This window comes from Trachurus trachurus (assembly GCF_905171665.1).
Source record: "Trachurus trachurus genome assembly, chromosome: 1".
NCBI classification, from domain to species: Eukaryota; Metazoa; Chordata; class Actinopteri; order Carangiformes; family Carangidae; genus Trachurus; species Trachurus trachurus.
In genome coordinates this window covers 4,921,360-4,942,447 of record NC_139891.1, presented here as the reverse complement: position 1 = coordinate 4,942,447, position 21,088 = coordinate 4,921,360, and the positions used below count along the sequence as shown (strand labels likewise).

Below are 21,088 nucleotides of genomic sequence, written 5' to 3'. Positions count from 1 at the left end.
TGTCACTTTCCAAAAAAGATTATGTTGGAAACACAGAGGCAGATGTGCACCAAAGTGAAGGTAAATGTAAGAAATACTGGTCTATTTACCTAACATAACATACAAGTGGTAGGAATTGAAATGTTAGCAAGTCATTTGTGGTCAAAAACAAACAATGATAAACTTAAACAGTCACTGTCACTGATATCCTAAAAGAGTGTGCGGGCAACCCTCTCTTTTTTCTCCTATATATTAATAGTAGAGACTGAAAATATTTAGTGTAAATAATTAGTATTGTAATTATATTTTAGCTGTATTTGATTTTACACATTCATATGATGTAAATTAATTAATGCATAATAATCATGATAATCGTAAAACCATGGTTATTTCTCTGACAATAATCGTACAAAGAAAATCTATAATGGTGACATCTCTAGTTCCAGATAAATTTCTTTTTTCTGACGAGGTGATGGGCTGAAAAAAATCTGTATAAAACGTACACTTTAACGTGTGTATTATTTTGTCAGGGGGCTTCTTGAGTCAAGTAACGGCGTTAGAACGGGGGAAACAGTCACTTTTTTCATTACTCGTCTTTACTGAAGAAAGTAGTAGCACCATTATTCACATCACTGTTAGTTACACAGGTGAAACCTATCACTCATTAACTGATGCATAGCAACCATTGATTAGTTACTGGTCACACCTGTGTTCAATGAACCGCCCTTTTCTCCACCAAGCCTGACCTACAATACAACCCACTTCTGCCTCGTATCTCGTCAGTCTCATCTGCTTTGTCTTTTGCAAGTCCCTGGGCTTTTGCTGACTTTCGAATCTTCAAAACATCAAGCCAGTTTGGTCTGCAGGCCCCCTAATCTTAAAGTCAGTCTCATACATTATTTTTCTTTTATCTAAATTGTCTCTCTCTCTCCACACAGCAGCTCAGACTCTTTGTAGGCTGTTTTTATCTGCACGTCTTCTGATCTTCAGCGGCCTCATTCCCCGTCCCGCACGGAGTCAGCAACTTCATTAATGCTCACCACATGAAGTGCGCTGCAAGTTTAAAGACCGTCCTGTCAGGCATCAAAGCTGTGACATAAAATGTGGATTTTAATTGAGCATATCCAACATTTCAACATGTTTTTCTGCCTCAGATAATTCTGTTAGGTTACATTTTAACCTCCCTACTGTCTCAACAGGCCTTTCTTGTGCCATACTTAGTGAATTGTTGGTGTAACTAATTACATTAATTGCACTCCAATTAAAGCGTTCCACTTCCAGAAACCTATTATGTCTCCAACCAGCCGTGCAAGTTATTAGTTCACTGGTGTTTCAGGTTGGAAGCCACTTTATCATTTAATTTGCTATTTCAGCTATTACACATTTGAATTGCCTTTTAATAATAACTTAAAAAATGGGGAAGCCAAGGCTACTTTACAGCAATGTATCACAGCTGTTTTAGTAAACAGAGTGTAACTTGGAGCTCAAATCCTCCAGTGTTCGAAATGGACTAAAGTTTGTTCTGTCTTGATATAACATTTAACAAGAACATTTGCATTTTGATTGATTTGGGTTTGTTCAAAGAGGGTGAAAGAGTAGATGTAAATTTGGTAATGACATCATTTGAGTGGTTGCTTTGATGAAAAAAAATCACAAACATGATCAGAGGTGAGCTTTGAACCTGCTGATTTCAAGGCTTTATTTTGAAGTAATAAACAGCGACAAATTTTACATAGCACAAGTGTAACTGACATTAATAACAGGACAGAGAGAGAACTTCCACTGGCCTCTATGTAATGACTGCTTAGTACCCGGCTGGCTCAACTAATAACTTGTGTGACTGCCTTTACTTTAGTGACTGTGTGAATTGTTGGTGCCTCATTTATCAGTCACAAATGCTGTCAAAAAATGTGGCACATGCCGTGTCCAATAAACAGAGCATTCAGAAAGTGGTCAGACCCCCTCAGGGTGTTCATGTTCATGTTCCAACTAAAGTTTTTACTCAGTATAACACAATGATAACATGAAAACAGAATTGTAGTTTTTTTTTGTAGATTTATTAAAAAAGAAAATCACATTGACATGAGTATTCAGACCCTGTGCTGCTATGACACTTGAAATTCAGCTCAAGTGTCTCTCATTTCCCATGGCTGTGTTTGATGAGCTCCTACACCTTGATTGGAGTTCCCTTGTGTTAAATTCTGCTACTTTGATATTAATTAAAGACACACAGCTACTGTATCAATAGAAGGTCTCAGAGCTGACAGCGCAGATCAGAGCCTGGAGAGACACATAAGAACAGTTCTGCTCATCATCATGTTCTTTTGAGCCAGCTCTCCACCCAGCCACACTCAGGGGCCGTGGTACTAGAGGTGACCCAGATCCTGATGATGATGACTCTTCAGCTGTACAGGGACAGAGAGTGTAGCGCTGGCAGGAGGTGCAGCTCTCTGTCATCACCCACTGACTCTCCTCTGTGTCAGCAGAGGGCTCTCCTCTGACAGGACGTGTCCTCCTGGTATATATTATGTATCACATGTGTTATCGCATCAGCCTCATCTTTGTAAGTGTGAAGCTCTGAATTTATTCACTTCACATGAACTAATACAGGATGTATTATACACTGATGGTATAATTGCCTGCTATTCAATACTGGGCACTGAAAAGAGACCTATAGTAATACAAAATGTACTCTTTAATTGCATTGTTTGTGACCTCATTGTTAGTAAGGTATCTAATTGTTTTTTCTGGGTCTATTTTCTGGATTAGTGTTATATGAACAGCGTGATGAAGAGGACTGTTTCAATACAAACTGTCACTGAACCAGAACATTTAGTGGTTGATTCATTGATCAGACAATTGTGATTGTTGTGGTTAATCACCTTGTTATTGTTACTGAAACATTAAACAGTTGGACATGTGCATTCAAAAGTTTAGAGAAGGTCAAATTAAGTTCACCTGGAAAGGTTATAGTGCATTTTTAGTGCATTCTGAAATTTCATCTGAAAGTCGAATATCCCTAACTTCTAGTATAGTGTAGCCTGCCTACATTATGTTTCACATAGTGTGACACTCTGTATTTATTCACCTCACATCATCCCAAAAAGGGTCCTATGTTGCCCGGTTGCAATATATACTGGGGAACATAGGACCCTTTTTCTGAAAAAAGGTCCTATGTTCCCCCGGTAACAGTGGGGAACATAGGACCTTTTTAAAAAAAAAGAGTCCTATGTTCCCCACTGTTGCCGGTCGATGGACTCTCTACATCTGGACTCTCTCTATCTATCTGGCCTGTCTAGCTTCTACCTGGTCTTTTTACTAAACTTAACCAACTCCTTTCTTCATTGCCTAAACCCAACCAATGGGAAAATTCCACTTCTCACTCAAAGTCACAACTCCACTTCCAGGTATTGGGGAAAAGCGGGGAACATAGGACCCTTTTTCTAAAATAAGGTTCTATGTTCCCCGGTCCGGACACAGCGGGGAACATAGGACCCTTTTGGGGAAAAGCGGGGAACTGACCCTTTTTTAGAAAAAGGGTTCTATGTTCCCCGGTCCCATACAAAGTGGGGAACATAGGACCCGGGGAACATAGGGATGACCCCCACCTGGATTATGCTATGTGCCTGGAAGCTGCATTTGGTGCTCAATCAATGGCTAGAAACGAGTTATTTCGTTGTGGGCCCTTTGTGTTTTTAGGTGGACTGTCCCTTTAAGCCGCTGGGACACTGTCCCTTTAAGACGTCCACCCGGTAGTGAGACAGGTTGGTTCAGTCAACGTGCGTCTGAGTGTGAGGTGAACTTCAGTCATCATCATCATCATTACAACACGGAGCTGCAGCTCTGAGGATTTAGACTTTAGATGATGACGCGGAGCTGCAGCCGCCGCTGTGCAGACTGACCGGTGTGCGCAGGCGTGACAGCACGGAGCAATAAAAGTGAACCGAAAGGCTGGTGCACAAAGCCATGACTGACAACAGCAGTGTGCCAGAGCGATAGGAGACCGAGCTAGGAGACAGACACACACACGTTCAACCAGGTCTACTCTACACCATGTCGACACCGAGCAGTGCCAGGAGCCAAACCCGGACCGGGTCGAGGCGGTTCATCAGTGGAGTGGTGGAAGGTGAGCAGACAGAGACCGGGGGGGGGGGGGGGCAACCGGACTACCTGGGTCCAGATGTGTCTGCAGCAGTAGAGGGTACACAGCTCCTTGAATCTGAATGCAAACATCCACATTAGTGCTGCCTTGTTTGATACAGGTTTTTATGGGCGACCCTGGACTATGGAGCAAAGAACCGAGCTGTTCAAAAGGTATGTGAACTCACAGCAGCAACACACACACCCACACACACACACACAGGCCTAACTGTAGAGTCCAGAAAAGGCACTGAGCAGCATAGTGGGTGTTGTCAAAGCTGGTGTTTATGATCCGCTCACTTTCAATTTGGGTCCAGGAAAACACACTGATTGATCACTGCAACAGCTTTATTTATTTGTTATGTTAACTGATGGCATAAACACTCTATGCTGTTGTTTAGGGCCACAATCACATACACAAATGTGTATGTCTGTTCATTCAGTTAAGTTAAAGATACTTTATTAATCCTTTGCAGGAAATTACAATGTTACCAGCAGCGGAAGACAACACAAGACCACAAACACGCATCATGCACAAAAATACACAATAACAACAATATTGCAGCACAACCCGTTACAAACTTGTGTAAATGAATAAGAGCAGCAAGGTCTAAAATGCGATTTAAAAAGAAGTAAAAGTAGCAAGGTCTAAAATAAGATTTTAAAAAGGAGGGAGAGACACTGTCACATGATTACAGATATTAAGAGAAGCCAAAATGGCATATGCACATGATTACTGTGAGTTAAAAAGCCTAATGGCAGCTGGTAAAAAAGACTTGAGGTTCCTCTCAGTTCTACATCTACATCTACAGTTGCAAGCTGTGTGAGAAATTTGGTGTTTGCACTCAGTAGTGATGCGCGGGCTGACCTGTAGCCCGCAGGCCCCGCAAGCTACGAGTGGGGCGGAGTGATAAGTTATTAATGTGTATTAATGTCGGAATATTGGCTATGGCTACTCCTTTACTGTTGATAGCTTACGTAAATGCACGTCTATACTGACTGGTTTGTGAAAATAGATGCAGTGGTGTGGGGCGGTGCTGGGGTGGGTCAGATTACTTCATAGTTGCGGGACCCGCGGGTTGGAAAAAAACCCGACCTGTGCATCACTAACTTGGAGTGTTTTGGGGGCCACAAACAAAATCTTGTTCAGGGCCACCAAAACCCTAGGGCCAGCCCTGTTCACATTGCATGATGACTGCTCTACTCACTATTACGTCTGATCAGATAATGCTGTTGTTGGGATTCACAGGGAACAGAAGTGGGGCTTGAACACGTACCTGTACGCCCCCAAGGACGACTACAAACACAGGATGTACTGGAGGGACCTGTACTCTGAGGAGGAGGCCAGTGAGTCACCTCTTCACATTTACACACTGGTCAATGCTTAGTTTATTATCTTCTCAGTCAGGACACACTGTCCAGGCAACCAGACACGCAGGGCCTCCAACGAAAAGAAAAACCCTCAGCTCAGGCTGCACATTTATCTTGGAGAAAATCAGGATCCCTGTTTACAATTGTGTTGGATTGCAGCTGTAAACTGAACCGAAGCAACAACAAATTAAAACACTGATAAAGACTCATGGGAGTGTTGTTCTTTCTGTCAGAGTCCCATCCTGACTCATCATTATCTCCTGAGACACATGGTTTAATTACACAGTGGGTAGCCTCTCTGAGTGTTATCAGCAATGTTATAGACTGAAGGGCGGTAATGATAATTTGAAGTTTGACTAGTATGTCAGCTGTCACTATGGTCAGCATTAAGCTCATGTGTCCTACAGCGGTCAATGTGAGCTGGGACTGGAGCTGCTCGTCAAACGGCATCTCTCCTTCTCGTTCCAGAACAACTGGTGGCTCTGATCTCAGCAGCTAGACAGCATGACGTCGAGTTCATCTACGCCATCTCACCTGGTCTGGATATCACCTTTTCCAACCCCAAAGAGGTCTCTGCCCTGAAGAGGAAACTGGACCAGGTAGGACTTTGTGAAGGCAGGGTGGGGCACACAGGAGATAGTTGTAATCTCAGCTGGATTTAGCTTTATGGCCTAGTGAAGGTTGGGTTTGGACACCACATTACTTTTTCGTGAATTATGCAGCAGTAAAATGGAAATGTTTGATTGATAGGAAGTAGGTCGACGTGCAAGGGATGGCACAGCCACTAGCTGCAGGTATCGGGTTTAATTCTAGATCCAAGCGCTTGCTACAGGATGTGTTCTCCAGCAGATGGAGCAAATATTCACATACTCAAGAACAACAACTCAGGAACATCGCATCCAGATCTGAACTTGAAATGATAATTCATGCCTTAGTCTTAGATCATTTATGCCTTAGTCTCTTCTCCTCTAGACCATGGCTATTCACTGTTCACCTGCAGTTTTGTCATTTAAAAAGCAGCTAGAGACGCACCTTTTTACTCTGCAAAAACTCAAATATCTTACCAAGAACATTTGTCTTTTTTCTAGTCAAAATGTCATTTCTAGTCAAAACAAACAATCTCATTATTTAATTTCATAACCTTTATTTAGACTCTGAGATATATTGAGGAGTAACCTCATTTACAATATAGCCGAGATTAAACACAAAACACACAAGGACAGAAGACAAGACATTTGAAACATACAAAAACATAACAGATTACCAGAATTTAAGGTGACTAGGGTAAATTGAAACATAGTTAAAAGCACAAGCAGTTAGAGGTAAAATAAGATGTAGTTATGGCTTTAAATTGTCCCATTGATAAAAGTGAGGTAAGTTTCAGATGATTTTGCAGAGTGTTCCAGGTTGTAGGTGCACAGTAAGAGAAACTGGTCTTTCCAAGTTGGGGAGCCAGTCTTTTGAGTGTGTACGATAGAGAATTATACTTAATATAAGACTCATCACATAAAAAGTAGCTTGTTTTTTGACACTTTTTACTTCTTTCAAGCATATTTTCACTTGAAATAAGTAGAAAAATCTGACTTTCTCAGGTTTGAATTCAGTTTTAGAAACCTAGTTGTCCCTGTCTGTTTGGCAGGTGAGGGAGTTCGGCTGCAGGTCCTTCTCTTTGCTCTTTGACGACATCGAGACTGAGATGTGTGCGGCTGATAAACAGGCGTTCAGCTCCTTTGCCCACGCTCAGGTGGCCGTCACGAACGAGGTGTACCAGCACCTGGGAGAACCTGAGACCTTCCTCTTCTGTCCTACAGGTCAGACAGAAAAACATAACAATTATAGTCGACACAGTTAACTTAAGTTAAGTTTATGTTTCTTATTTTGCCGTTTTTGTTGTTCTGCTCTTCTCTACAGATTACTGCGCTGCGTTCTGCACTCCCAGCGTGGCCCAGTCCTCCTACCTGCACACTGTGGGGGACAAGCTGCTGCCGGGCGTGGACGTACTGTGGACAGGTGACGTTACACTGAACCACAGCAGCACAACCTCACACTCCACAGGAATAATCACTGGTTTTAATCTCTGGAAAAAATTAAGAGACCACTTCGAAATGATCAGTTCGTCTGGTTTTACTATTCATAGCTATGTTTGGGTAAAATGAACACTTTTGTTTCATTCTATAACCTACTGACACAATTTATCCCAAATTTGAAATAAAAAATATTGTCATTTAGAGCATTTATTTGCAGAAAATGGCAACAGGTCAAAATAACAAAAAAGTTCTGGTGTTTTCAGACCTTGTATAATGCAAAGAAAACAAGTTCATATTCATTTTAAAACAACACAACACTACTTTTTAAACTTAGGAACAGTTTTAACAGTTTCAAAGTTGGTGGAATAATCCCAATTTTTAATCACAGCAGTGTTTTTTAAATTTATTTATAATCTTCCTCATCATTAAATCTGATTTGGTTCAGGTGATCAGCTAAGTAGAGTGAGGTGTGCTTGTGTTGGAGTTCAATAGACACTGGAATCGATGGCTGCCATACATGTAGAGAAGCTGATTTATTAAGAACATTTTGGAGTGGTCTCTTTATTTTTTCCAGAGCTATATATTTCATGAGAAGTTTAGATTTTATTTTCATTTCTTTTTTTTTATTATTATTTAGGCCCAAAGGTGGTGTCCCACAAGATTTCTGTTGAGTCCATAGAGGAGGTGTCCTCTGTCATCAAGAGGGCACCAGTCATCTGGGACAATATCCACGCAAATGATTATGATCCTCAGAGACTTTTCCTTGGCCCATACAAGGTAAATCCATGTCTGTCAGGTACAACAGCTATATAATGTTCTAACATGTCCTACTTCTATATCCTGTAATGATCAATATTATCTTCTCTGAACAGGATCGACCCACTGAGCTGATTGCCAAACTGAGGGGAGTGCTCACCAATCCCAACTGTGAGTTTTATCCAAACTTTGTTGCCATTCACACTTTGGCTACATGGTGCAAAGCAACTGTCAATGGAGGACCAAGAGATGTGGAGATGGGTAAATATCTATTTTCTGTTTTGTTTTTTAAATAAGAATGATAAATGAATTTTTTCTTCACTTCCAAACTCCCCAAAGACTGATTAAAGTTTCAAGTCTGAAAGTTGATTTGAGTTGACTGCACAGTACAAACCTAAAAAGGGACTAGTGGCATCTTCAAGTCTGTGTTGTACTTTCGTCACATTCAAAGATTCAAAGTTTAAATCTTTCGTGCTTGGGCTTTATTCGTGTGTTTGTCTGTGAACAATAATGCAAGAACAGTTGTGTCCCTGTCAGATCCATCTAAAATATCACAGTGAGGAAGTCAAGAAAGATGCTTTTGTGATATTCTTATCAATATCGTTGTTATGGTGATATTTTAAGATTGGGGTGATTCCAGTTGATTTTAAAGGGATAGTTCAACATTTTGGCAAATTGGCCCATTGCCATAATCCCTATAGTTTTAGCAGTAGGTTTGTTACCTGTAATTGTCTGTGCAAGCTATTTTCAGAACGGCGGAGCAGAGCCGCGAGCTGCTCAGAGCTACGATATGGAGGCTAATGGGATTTCTTGGTTTCCCTCATCAAACTCATCAAATACACAATCCAACAACTCCACAACGCTCTGGTGGACAAGTTGTGACCTGCACATTCACCACGCTATGAGATAATAATGGAGCGTTACGAGACACAGTTGTTTTCGAAGCAAATGCAGAGTCTGCTTGCAGTATTGTATGAATTTGCCTCAAAAACAACTCCGTTCTGAAACCAAGAAATCCCATGAGCCTCTGTAGCTCTGAGCAGCTCGCAGCTCTGCTCCGCCACTCTAAAAATAGCTTGCACCGACAATTAAAGGTAAGGAACCCACTCCTAAGATTAGCCCATAGGGATTATGGCAATGGGCCAATTTGCCAAAATGGGTGATTAACACTTTGCACATCATTCACCATTTAGGCATGCAAGCAAACTGTTATAGCTTGTTTCAGATATCAAAATGTTTATGTTGAATGCAGTTGTGTTTTACCACCAGGTGATGAGGAGCAGGACCCCTGCTACAGCCCCCAGAAAGCTCTGACCCTGGCCCTCAGTGACTGGCTGCAGGAGTTCTTGAGGACAGATCAGCCTGGAGGTAGAGCCCTCACCTCTCATTACACATTTCCAGTTTAATATGTGGTTTCCATAATATCACTAAGCAGCCGGAGCAGCGAGAGAATCACATTGAGTCAGAGTGTGTATAATGGTTTCCCTCCTCGTCCCTCCAGGCCCATGTCGTCCTCCAGCTCGTCTGAAGAAAGAGTCTTCAGACGAGGAGCCCATGCAGACGGACATGGGAGAAAGCTCCTATGTTCCCGGCCCAGGGGAGAACCCACTGTACACGGCTGAACCTCTGACTCTGGACGACCTGAAGCTGCTGTCAGATCTCTTCTACCTGCCGTACGAGTACGGCTGCACGGCCAGGACCATGCTGCAGGAGCTGGACTGGCTCAGGAACAACAGCTGTGCTGCCACTGCAGAGACAGACAAGGTAATACCTGTGTGTTTGGATTTTTTTTTTTCCAGGTGCAGGTTATTACACTTGCATGTTGTGCTCCTTAACACAGCTAAATGGTGTTTTTCAGACAGTCGAGTGGTGCTCCAGAGCACAGCGGTTTGATGACATGTGCGATGCGGTGGTGCAGATGTTTAACCGCCTGTCGAACGCCCCGAACCGCAGCATTCTGTACGACCTCTACAACTACATCTGTGACATCAAGAGCGGAGTCGGTCTGGCTCGTGCTTATGTGAAAACACTAGGTGAGAAAATCAAAATCTTCTACAGTAGTGATCAAGCACAGTGTGTTGGAGAGAGGCTGCTGTGGCTACAGTTCTTCAAAAACACAGGACTTCCTCCTGTTTGCCTTCCTGTTTCTACTTCCATTACATGTTATGATGTAGATGAGAGCTACTGGCCTGATGGATGCTGTGATTACAGCAGTAAACTAAAGAGAAAAATGTAAATAATGATGCATTGAAGCCTGTAGTTCGGAGCCTGAAACCCCTGGCGTTTAGATCTGCACCACATATTTACATTTTAATGATATCTTCGAATTATAATTGTGAAATGAGCTGCAGCAATAACCTGTGATGATTGTGTTTTAACAAGGCACATTCCTGAGCTTTAATCAGGACTCTTATCGTACATTCAAAACACAGGAAACATTAACAGTCACAGTAACAGTGTTGAGTGTTACATGTGAGCACTGTGCTGCGTGCCAGGATCTCCAGAAACGGCTGCAGTGTCTGTGGAAAATATGAAACTGCATTTGGTTCCCCATCTCCCGCTGCCACCAAATGTGATAATATATAAAAATGAAATGACCATTGTAGCTTTTATTGTTGTTTTATTGTTTGCCACAGGGGGGCAGGGTCGACCCTCCGCCCAGCTCATGAACGATGACCCCGAACCATGGGGCTTCAGAGGAGGACTGTCTGGAGAGTTCCAGGTAATCGAACAGGACTGTGTCTGAAGACAGAGACGTGTCGGAAACATTTTCTCATTAATTGTAAAATATCTCTGCCCTACAAAGGCAAAGTGCAGTATCTGTAAAAATGTCGAACTGAGAAAAACAGCTTTTTGTGTTTTTCATTGTCAGGTTTTAGCATCAAATTATGAATAACTACCAAGTCTATAATTGATTAGATAAAGGTGGACTGAATTAAATGTATTTTGTAGTTTGTCTTTTTGACCAATTTTGACCGTTTTATGGCAGATACTGCACTTTGGCTTGGTTTTGGTGCAGATACTGCACTTTAGCTTGGTATTAGCTACAGATACGGCACTTTGCCTTGGTTTTACTCCAATGGAATTATAGAGTAAATTCTAGAATATAGGGAGTACAGTAACTCTTTGCAGATACTGCACTTTGCCTTGGTATCACAGTGCTTTTTTGGATGGACAGCAAAATAAAAAGCCCAATAACTCTGGAAATTTTAGCAGTACCAATATCAAATTCTACCAGATGGAAGAGAATATGCCACACTTTTGATTGGTCAAAAAAAAAATTTTTTTTTAATGCAGGGCAGATCTGTCCTGTACTGTGACATTTGTCATTAATAGGACAGTTATAAATGTCTTCTTTCACAGAGGATGCTGCCTGGACATGGAAACAGGGACCTGTTCAGACACCCCCCGATGACGGCAGTTTACTGCGTACGACCATACTGCCCGGAGGACAAGGTAAAGAAGGCAGATCATCAGGCATGATGCTTTTTTTTCCCTTTAAAATTCAGTCATGATGTTTCACAGCATGTCTTCCTGTCCTAGATGGAGGTGCAGAGGATTTTCAGGGAGATGCAGAGAGCAGGAGAGGGTAACGTCCCCCTGATGTCACAGCCCCCACTCATCTGTGACAGGTGAGAAAGAGTTAATTACTCTGTCCTGAGAATTTATGCTTTGATATGATCTCAACATCCCCTCTGTCCCGCTGCAGCCTGTCAGCAGGTGAAATCCCCCCCTCTCCTCAGTGTGCTCTTGTCCTGGAGGATGAGGCTGGGATGTGTGGTTACGCGCTGGCGCTCATCGATGTCAAACCAGCTGCAGCCAAGATTCAGGTGATCACAACGCAAGACTCATTTTTCACAATACCAGACGTTAACGTTAAATGCGATGCGGTACCATTTCATGGTTTGACGATCTTCTCCCTCCAGAGGGCCATAAGTGACTCAGTGTTGGAGGAATTCCCCTCCTTGATCACCTTGCAAGTGCTGCCCCGGGTCACTGACCCCTCTCCAGCCAAACGCATGATTGGTCGGCTGCTGTCCTCTGTCAGCAGCAGTGGTAAGTTGAGTTCACAGTGTCTGACATGGACATAGGGCAGTACTTACCAACATTTTTTTTGTTTTCTTTTTGTTGGCCCATTGCCATAATCCCTGTAGTCTTAGCAGTAGGTTCATTACCTTTAATTGTCGGTACAAGCTATTTTTAGAACGGTGGAGCAGAGCCGCGAGCTGCTCAGAGCTACGCTACGGAGGCTAATGGGGTTTCTTGGTTTCCCTCATTAAACTCATCAAATACACAATCCAACAACTCAAAAATGCTCTTGTGGACAAGTTGTAACCTGCACATTCACCACGCTATGAGATAACGGAACGTTACGAAACTGAGTTGTTTTTGAGGTAAAACCGATTAGCCTCCGTAGCGTAGCTCTGAGCAGCTTGCAGCTCTGCTCCACCGTTCTAAAAACAGCTTGCACCAACAATTAAAGGTAACAAACCTTCTCCTAAGACTATTATATAGGAATTATGACAATGGGCCGATTTGCCAAAATGTTGAACTATTCCTTTAAAGAGACTCTGTTACTTCACTAAATTAAAAGTTTGGGGACACTCTTTGACTTGATTGAGAAAGTGTGTGTTGACTGGCTGAGATGTGCTGGTATTGATCCAGACAAAATAAATAACTGCTGCAACTGTAATACTAAGACAGATCAGAGCTGAAATTTTAATTGTTTTTTTTTCTTTTTATTTCTTCAATACAAACCAAATGGAACTCCAGACTTTCCACTGCAAAGTAACTAAGAGGACGGTCATGGACGACTATAAATCTAGTAAAAATAAAAATCTTTCAGTTTATTGGTTTAAAATGAAAAAGAAAGGGACTCTGATGCACTTGTAACTTGCAGGTGGCTGTGGAAACATGTACTGTAGTATGCGGTTGCCATATCAACATCTACATTAGTTTAAATCTGCAGGTGCACCGAGCATTACAGATGCTGTGTGACTGTGTGGCAGTGACATTAAAGGCTGTTTTTCTTTATCACCTAAAATAATCTGATTTCACACCAAACATCATCTTGGTTTTTCCCTTCAGGCTCCAGAGGAGTGTTCTGTGAGTTGCGGCAGAGCGATCAGAGGATGCTCGACTTTTACACTAAATTGAACTCCTTCAAACCCATCAAAGTAGCCGGTCTACCTCAAGACATCCTCGCCATGGCAACAGGCCTGTGAAGTTTGCCACACATTGAACTAATCCAACCAGTCTGTCAAATCATCTGTAATTCACCTGCCATTACCATTACCCACCAGTGTCCCCAGCTGAAGCTTTAACATGGGTAAGCTTTGTGAAATGTGCATAACAAATTACGGTATTGCATAATTACGTGTGATGCAAAACTGTTGAATTTGTAGACATAAACTGTAAAAAGTATAATGACTGAGGCTTTTTTTTTTTAGATAAAATTGTAACAGAGACAAATAAAAATGTTAACAGCAGATAAACCAATCAAACCATCTGACTTGCTGTATAGTGAAACATCACAACATTGAAATAAAATAACATTTTTTAATTTATGTTTTGAGAGGATGCAAAGAAAATCTTTGAGTGAAATCGCTGGTGTACAATTTTTCTCTAACTTGAGAGGTCGATATTCAGTTTGACGTTACATACTTGAGGCGACCTGCCCAGAATAACTTCAACCAAGTGTCCATGACTAGATCCATTTATCAATCATATAAATTTAATAAAAGAAACTCAGTGTGTCTGAACAGGTAAAATAAAACACAAAAACATTGAGAACGCTCAATATTTCAAGTCTTTTAAGGATATTCTTTTTTTTTTTAAATATGCTTTGCTGTTTCACCTGGTTCCCCCGTGTGTCTGACCAGCAGAGTTTGGCTGCAGGAGAACAGGTCCACATCAACCTAGTGTCCGACAGACTGACAGCTACTGACTAAACAAACCATTTTACCCAGACCCCTCTGAGATATCAGTAGTGTCCAATCAAACCAGGATGTTTAACTCAAGGTTGAGACAACGTTGCTCTATCAGCACTGATATAAGGTAGTTAAGGCTTTAAAACATTTTTAAAAAATCGTATTTGGAGGTGGATGACTTGTGTGTGTGTGTGACTGATTTGTTGCCTGTCACCACTTGGCTGCATCAGTTACACACACTTCCTCAGATGCTGACACTCAATTGTCCTTCCCTGGTCATGAGGCTTTATCCTGTCTGTTTACCTTCTCTTGTGCCTCCAAAGAGAAGATTTTGAAATATATAATTTATAATATTATAATATAATTATGAAATATATAATTGTGCCGTACTGTATTATTGCACAGTAGAATATAGAGGGGAATGTAAAACCTAAGACTTTAAACAACAGCGTTGCATAAAACAGTTCATTTTCTACTCTTCTCTGGAACATGTGCATCATCAACCCTCTTATTTTTTTTAAATAAACTCCAGCCCTTCATACTTCACATCCCCGATCTTTGTCTCGGGCATCAGCACCCGACCGTCAAGTGTAAATGCAATGATGTAAGTGGCGATCCTGCCTGCGTCCTCCTCCGATTTTAGGGCCAGAATAATCTGATCGTCTGTGTCAGGAACAAATTTAAAGGAGGAGAAGCCGTGGGTGGGGTTGAGCGGTCCGACGTGCCGCACGGTCATGTGGCTGAAGTCCGCGGAGCAGGACAGGAGGAGGTTGGTGGCGCGTCGCTCGTCTGCAGTCTCTTCGTAGTGCTCGTGGCTGGCCCGGCGAGGGAGGAAGAACCACCGCTGGAGAAGGTCACTCCAAGCCGCTGACTCGTGGATAAGGTAGCCTGTGGAGGGGAGAGGTAACAACATGAAGCAGAGCAGACTGTGCACCAATCATCAATGTAATTCCCACTTTTCAAAGCCCATACAACATGATCTTCCAGAAACTAGACCGAAATAAAAGCATTTTACAGTTAGTACAACCGTAACACTATTTTAAATGAAAGCTACAATCCTTGATGTCAGTAATGAGCTGTGATATCAATTCAGACACTGGAAAGTAAAACAGTGTGTCAGTACCTGGTGGTTGGATCCCTGCGGAACTCCGCAGGGCATGGTAGTGTGGCACCCAATTCTCATGCTCCACGTCGCCATGGTAGCCAACTACTTTAACCCACTCTGGGTTGTTGTTGACGACTTCCCCAGAGGTCGTGGTCCACTCCTTCCCCAGGCCACCAACATACAGGTGTTCATCTTTCACTGCCAGCCACTCTGCCTTGAACCCTGCACCAACAAGCACAGATATGTGAGAATCTCAGTGATCGTCCTCAGGCTACAGAGCCACACAGGTGATGCATTCATTCATTCATCTGGGGCAGATTCAAAGTTGTGTGCGTGTTTTTTTTTTAAGTATATTTTGGGGCTTTTTGCCTTTTAAAAGGGAACTATGCAAGTCTGGTCACTTTTCCGCTGTCTTGCTAACGCTCCTCCTGGCCAATGTGCATTTGTTTTCAACGACACCAGCAAGAAATCAATCATTAGAGCGTACATAATGTTATATATCATATATGATGTTACAACGTGTATGTTTGTATAGTCTTACCTGTCATAAACAAGAAATTGCGGTTTACGGGGCGCGTTTGTGTTGTTGTGAGCAGAAACGAGAGCTGGGACACCGGGGCGGCGGCAATGATCTTGCAAAGTTGTTTTAAAGCCAAGAGACTCTACGTGGAAGGCAGAGAGCCTCCATTCTCCCTTGTAACAAGTTACAAGTCATTTATTAAACCATCACAATAACTCCAATGCTGTTTAATTGATGTAAAAATGTAGCATGGATAAGCTAAACAATTCTGCATAGTTCCTCTTTAATTGACACGGTAGTTGAGAGAGAGGGGGAATGACACACAGCAAAGATGCAGGATTTAAAGCGGGGCTGGCTGCAGAGAGGACTGTAGCCTTTGCACATGGGGCGCCTGCTCCACCAACTACCCACTGAGCTAAATGGCGCCCCATAATTGTGTGCTTTTTACAGTGAAAACCGGAGTTTTGCTCCAAAGGAAATTATGATAAAAACAAAAAATGTAACATTATGGCACAGCTCCACTACTTCCTGAACTTAATGCTGCTCCTTTGTTTCCTGTCTTACATTATTGGACAAACTGATTAATCCAGGTGTGTCTGAGTAGTCACAATGGTCAGACACACCTGGATTAATCAGCTTGTCCAATAATGTAAGACAGGAAACAAAGGAGCAGCTTTAAGTTCAGGAAGTAGTGGAGCTGTGCATAGAGCCCATACCCAAGTCAGTTTGGGACTGGGTGTCATCTACTGGAAACTGACCTTTGGAGACTGAGCCATCGCCGTCGGGTAATATAACCCAGGGCACAGCCTGGTTGCCCTCAATCCTGTACACCACACCTGTACGGTCATCCACACTGTACAGGTGCCCGTTGAACACCACCAGCTCCGACAGCTCCATACCTGCAGCGTGAGTAAAAAGTTTAAATCAGGTAACCCAACTTTCTGATTTGAACACAAACACACATCAGTAGTTTGTTCTTCTTCTAGTCATACCTCGTCCCTTCTCGGCCAGATGACTCTCCACGGTGACGACCTCAGGATCCCACTCCACCTGCAGTCTGTCAGCGCTCTCTGAAACAGTCAGATGACCTCTTTTCATGTAGCTGAACCACGTCTGATCCTTCGTGCTACGCGACGCCGTGTCCAGGTCTGCGATCACTCCGATGCGGTAGCGGATGCCGTGTTTGGTCTTCTCCGGCGGACTCAACGGGTACGTGTCATTGTACGGTTTTTCCCTTTTGTGGCGGCGGGCGAGGCCTCCTGCCGTTTGTCTGTGAGCGTCTCTGAAGATGTCATCTCCACCCTCGCCGTACACTTGCAGGCTGTGAGCCCTGTTGCGGTAGTAGCCCCTGGTGGGAGTGTCTCTGTTGCCCACTGTCTGGTGCAGATAGAATATGAGCACCAAAGCCAGCAGGGTCGCCACAGTGATCGCCCGCCATCTTGGGTGAAAGCGCGAGTCTGAGGTGGCCGCTTGTGTCATGGATGCCAAGGCCAAGGGGAGGCCTCGGAGGGCAACAACAAAGGAGGTCATGGAAGTATTGTCTTCATTCTCAGCGTCAGGCGTGGACTGGGGGTGTTGACTATCATGGCCTGGGACAGAGTAAACCAGGGAGAAGCAGATCAGAAGAAAAGCACAAGGATGTGGTATCAGGCACATAACAATGCAAGTTTATTCATTTCCATAATATTCATCGGACTTTGTGTGTACTATTTAAACAGCATATCAAGTTGTCTGGTTCATGTTTTATGTTGTTTTGAGCTGACATCGCTATCGCTGGCTGCTGTATAACTATGCATGTAGAAATTGATGTTGAAGTGGTTACAAATAGGGATATAGAGTTTGAATAGAAAACAATGGATGGAGAAGATGAAAGAATGAACACAGAGAAGGAGGGGGGCATGTTGGGACAATGGGCTCTTGTCTCCATTGTTCTGCGTTTTCAACAGAGCTTTGTTGTTTGGCTCGAGCCAAACCGCTAACTGCATACTGAGTAGGTAGGTGGCATGTCATACTTCCCCATGACAGAATTATAATAATTATGTAACTGCAATAAATAACTGTAATAAATCTTTTAATTAACATAATTCTGAAGTTAATGCTATTTTTTTCCTTCTTAGCCCCAAAGATGTTTTTTTCTACAGGTTTGGTGATACTCACATTTTCACTTGAACAGTAAAATCCAGGGTTTCCCCCCAAAAGTATCTGATGGCAGCAGTGAACTACCTGCCATCTCAGACCACCTCCAGTCACATCATAATAACGTATCCCTGTTTATGACAGAAAGCATTAACCTTGCTGAGTGGAACTATTGTTTACGCTGCCACCGGCACCTACCAACTGCTCCGATCATGTGCTGTGATGTGTCAGGATCCAGGTGTTAAAGAACGCCCTGAGGGAAACCATGTTCTTTTGAGGACGCAGTGAAACACACTGAGCTCACTGGTTAAAGTGACACGTGCACTGTCAGCAATTAAAACACGAAACACGCTGTTTTGAAATTCAAAATCTGCCTGATGCACGTGTCGTCTTGTCCTATATAATGCTGATGCTGTTGGAGTAGTATCAGTTTGGCAGCACTTGTCTTCTGTTGATTGTGCACAAAGTGAATAAAAGTAATGAATGACTCATATGACTTAAGCCTGAAATCCAGAAAAAGTGAAACATTCACATCTAAAATTATGCAGAAAATGTGACAAAAACGTGAACTTTGGTGAGTTTTTCCCCTGGGTTCCACATATCGTCGGTGTTAATGAGTCACTGTCTGCTTTGTCTACTTTCACATGAGTTACAAACTTAATCTGTTTTAGGTTCAGGTAAGAGGGCTGACATGACGCACCAAAAGACGCCCTGCCCGTTGAAATACGAGAGGCGTTTTTGTTTTAAGAGAACATAAACGTGCAGGTGACCCTCGACCTCTCTGCTGTCAAGGGCAACCAACTGGTCTGGTAGGTGCATTGTAGCGCTGGCACACGTTGAGTTCATTCAGCCTATTTATCTATATACTGAGCCACATTATACAGTGGCTTCCTGTTTAAATCACTTTACGGTAGTCATATTAACTTTATCAAATCACATAATGCCCCGTGACTTCATGTTAATAGTTGAAAAACAAAAACCAACATGCAGCACAGCGGGCGTATGTTTACTCCTGCTTTAGAAAGCAATTTCCTGAAAAACAAAACGACTTCCCCAGTCATTACAAACGATCACTGAGATTAAAACATTATTGAAGCACGATGTTGCATGAAAAAACAAGGAACGCAAATACAGTTTCAAACTAATGCAATTAATTACACATTAATAGGCAAGTTAATCTTGGTGGGCAATGCAAAACAAACATCCCCACAACCTCAACAAAAAGTCTGTGACAGAGCAATAGCAGCTAAAACTGGAAGAAAAGAAAAAATCTCCTAAAATATGGATGTAGACACAAATTAGGCTACTTAATAGGAATATTTCCCCCGAGCCATTTGGGTATTACTAAAGTAGACCACAAGACTTTACATCATATAGTAACCATTACTTTTTTTCCTCCAATTGTCTTCTCAGCAACAAGTGTAGTACACGCGCAGACACATCAAACCGACAAGCTCTTGGCTGACAAATAATGCCCCCTCTGTCACCACTGTAGCCTACTGTATGCATGGCCCATGTTTCCCACCGACACAGCCTTCTGTATACTGTATGAAGAATTCAATTATTCACCATTCCTCCGTCTCGTCTCCCCTGAATGTGCCGAGACCATCATGCTGTTCTCCATTGCACGCATATCCCATAATAAACTCCACGTCCCTCCAGCCCTCTGTGTCCCACATGAACAACTGATCTCTATCTCACCAAGTCTCCTCCTTTTCTCTCCGTTACACTGACTATATCAAGTTTCTGCCAACTCTCCCAAGAAACAGAGGTCCAAGACAAATGCAGTTACTACGTTGTGTCAATTATGGAATCAAACCTGTGTCTGACTTTAAAATGTGAGGTGGATGAATTAAGAATAAAGAGTGAAGCCATGTCAGCTGATGAATGAAGCACTGAAGCTTGGACAAGATTGAGAACCAGTATTATTGCATTTTCTATCAGGACTAAACACTGTGTTTGGGTGGATTTAATTACATCTGTGGGTACATTAGATTAATGTTTGTGTGTTCTGCTGTTTAATCTGACATTCAGTCTCGACCATTAGCAGAGCCCCACTGTTAGTGCTCCACATAGGCAGCAGCAGGCTAACAGGTAGTTGAGTAATAATCACTAACCTCAGGGTTGACTAATAACGACACATTTGTCTTGGACTCAACTGTGAGTTCACTAAACTAACAAAACAAGCCGAGCTCCTTGTCCCCGGTCAGTGTGTTACAGGGGTACGGCTGCCCAAAGTAACATCTCCCCCCGGGTTGTTAAGTCATTTCAGCTCGTGCACCCTCTTGTCCACGAAGGCAGAGGAGGCTCGAGCCCCACGAGCCCCGGCGGCACGAGTACGGTAAACTTTACCCGGCGGACAACAGACACGACGTTAAGCTTCAAAACTGTGACACTACACGAAAGCTACACAATGTACTACCCAAGAGGGTGTGGATAAGTGAGCTGTCAGCCAAGCATGTGTTTACACAACAACTAAAAACACCGGGTCCATTTAAAAATGTAGGCTATGTGGCTAACCGCAGCTAGCTCCTCCTGGAGCTGCTAGCATCAGCCTCGGCCCGGGCTAACGTCGGTGCTGCCCCCAGCCTCGGTCTGTGGTCTTCGAGGGGTGGACTGAATTCACTTTAGTCAGTGGTCACTGTCTAAGCTTAAGCCTCAGTGCTCACCTGGTGCAGGGGGTCCTCCTGTCCGCTCGGTCCAACATGGCTACTGTGCAGTTTGGTCCGTGTTGGCAGCCGCTCGGTCCTTAGCTCCTCCCGCCTGGAAACTCTGATCCAGCTCATCCAGTGGAGCTCACACTGTCCGACAGAGACGGGACCACTGACGGCAAAGCACTCTCTGTGCTGACTAGGAGCCGCAGACTGGGAGAAATGTCTCAATACAACAAGGTACCAGTCAAAAGTTTGGACAGGAGCGGTGACCTCGTTATTTGCATCACAGATCCAGCTGTGTTCATTCAGTCGGGTTGAGTTTGATCTGACATCAGATGACGGGGCAATATGTAAATTTACTGCTGATTCCATTGAATGGTAGTTGTGATTTTTTTTTTATTGCATTGAAATGTGCATGACACTCTGGGAACCTGCCTGTGAGGGTTTGGTGACGTGTTAGGTTAAACATA

At 43.0% G+C, this 21,088-nt stretch overlaps 2 protein-coding genes across 2 annotated transcripts; one reads left to right on the top strand and one right to left on the bottom strand.

The window, feature by feature from the left end:
• Nucleotides 1–3,836: 3,836 nt before the first annotated feature.
• Nucleotides 3,837–13,572, top strand: ogal (O-GlcNAcase like). Its single transcript, XM_083981862.1, has 17 exons — nucleotides 3,837–4,105; nucleotides 4,242–4,293; nucleotides 5,369–5,466; nucleotides 5,959–6,089; nucleotides 7,130–7,301; nucleotides 7,402–7,500; nucleotides 8,155–8,294; nucleotides 8,390–8,534; nucleotides 9,543–9,641; nucleotides 9,775–10,037; nucleotides 10,132–10,306; nucleotides 10,910–10,995; nucleotides 11,637–11,729; nucleotides 11,817–11,905; nucleotides 11,983–12,103; nucleotides 12,200–12,329; nucleotides 13,362–13,572. The coding sequence occupies exons 1-17, from the start codon at nucleotides 4,033–4,035 to the stop codon at nucleotides 13,496–13,498; spliced, it is 2,103 nt and encodes a 700-aa protein (XP_083837988.1). The 5' UTR covers nucleotides 3,837–4,032; the 3' UTR covers nucleotides 13,499–13,572.
• Nucleotides 13,573–14,720: 1,148 nt separating this feature from the next.
• cant1b (calcium activated nucleotidase 1b) lies at nucleotides 14,721–20,764 on the bottom strand (the record flags this gene model as incomplete). The annotated part of the gene is made up of 5 exons (XM_083981873.1): nucleotides 20,634–20,764; nucleotides 16,821–17,417; nucleotides 16,587–16,727; nucleotides 15,327–15,530; nucleotides 14,721–15,091 (listed from the first exon to the last, which is right to left on the bottom strand). Exons 2-5 carry the CDS (start codon nucleotides 17,356–17,358, stop codon nucleotides 14,721–14,723), a joined length of 1,254 nt encoding a protein of 417 aa, XP_083837999.1. The 5' UTR covers nucleotides 17,359–17,417; nucleotides 20,634–20,764.
• Nucleotides 20,765–21,088: the final 324 nt, after the last annotated feature.

What these genes read in the sequence shown, in the direction of transcription:
- ogal (XM_083981862.1), top strand. Translation starts at nt 4,033, where the DNA reads ATGTCGACACCGAGCAGTGCCAGGAGCCAAACCCGGACCGGGTCGAGG. An exon ending in GTACTCTGAGGAGGAGGCCA is followed by an intron (nt 5,467 to 5,958) that starts GTGAGTCACCTC and finishes TTCTCGTTCCAG; the next exon opens with AACAACTGGTGGCTCTGATC. An exon ending in CTTCCTCTTCTGTCCTACAG is followed by an intron (nt 7,302 to 7,401) that starts GTCAGACAGAAA and finishes TCTTCTCTACAG; the next exon opens with ATTACTGCGCTGCGTTCTGC.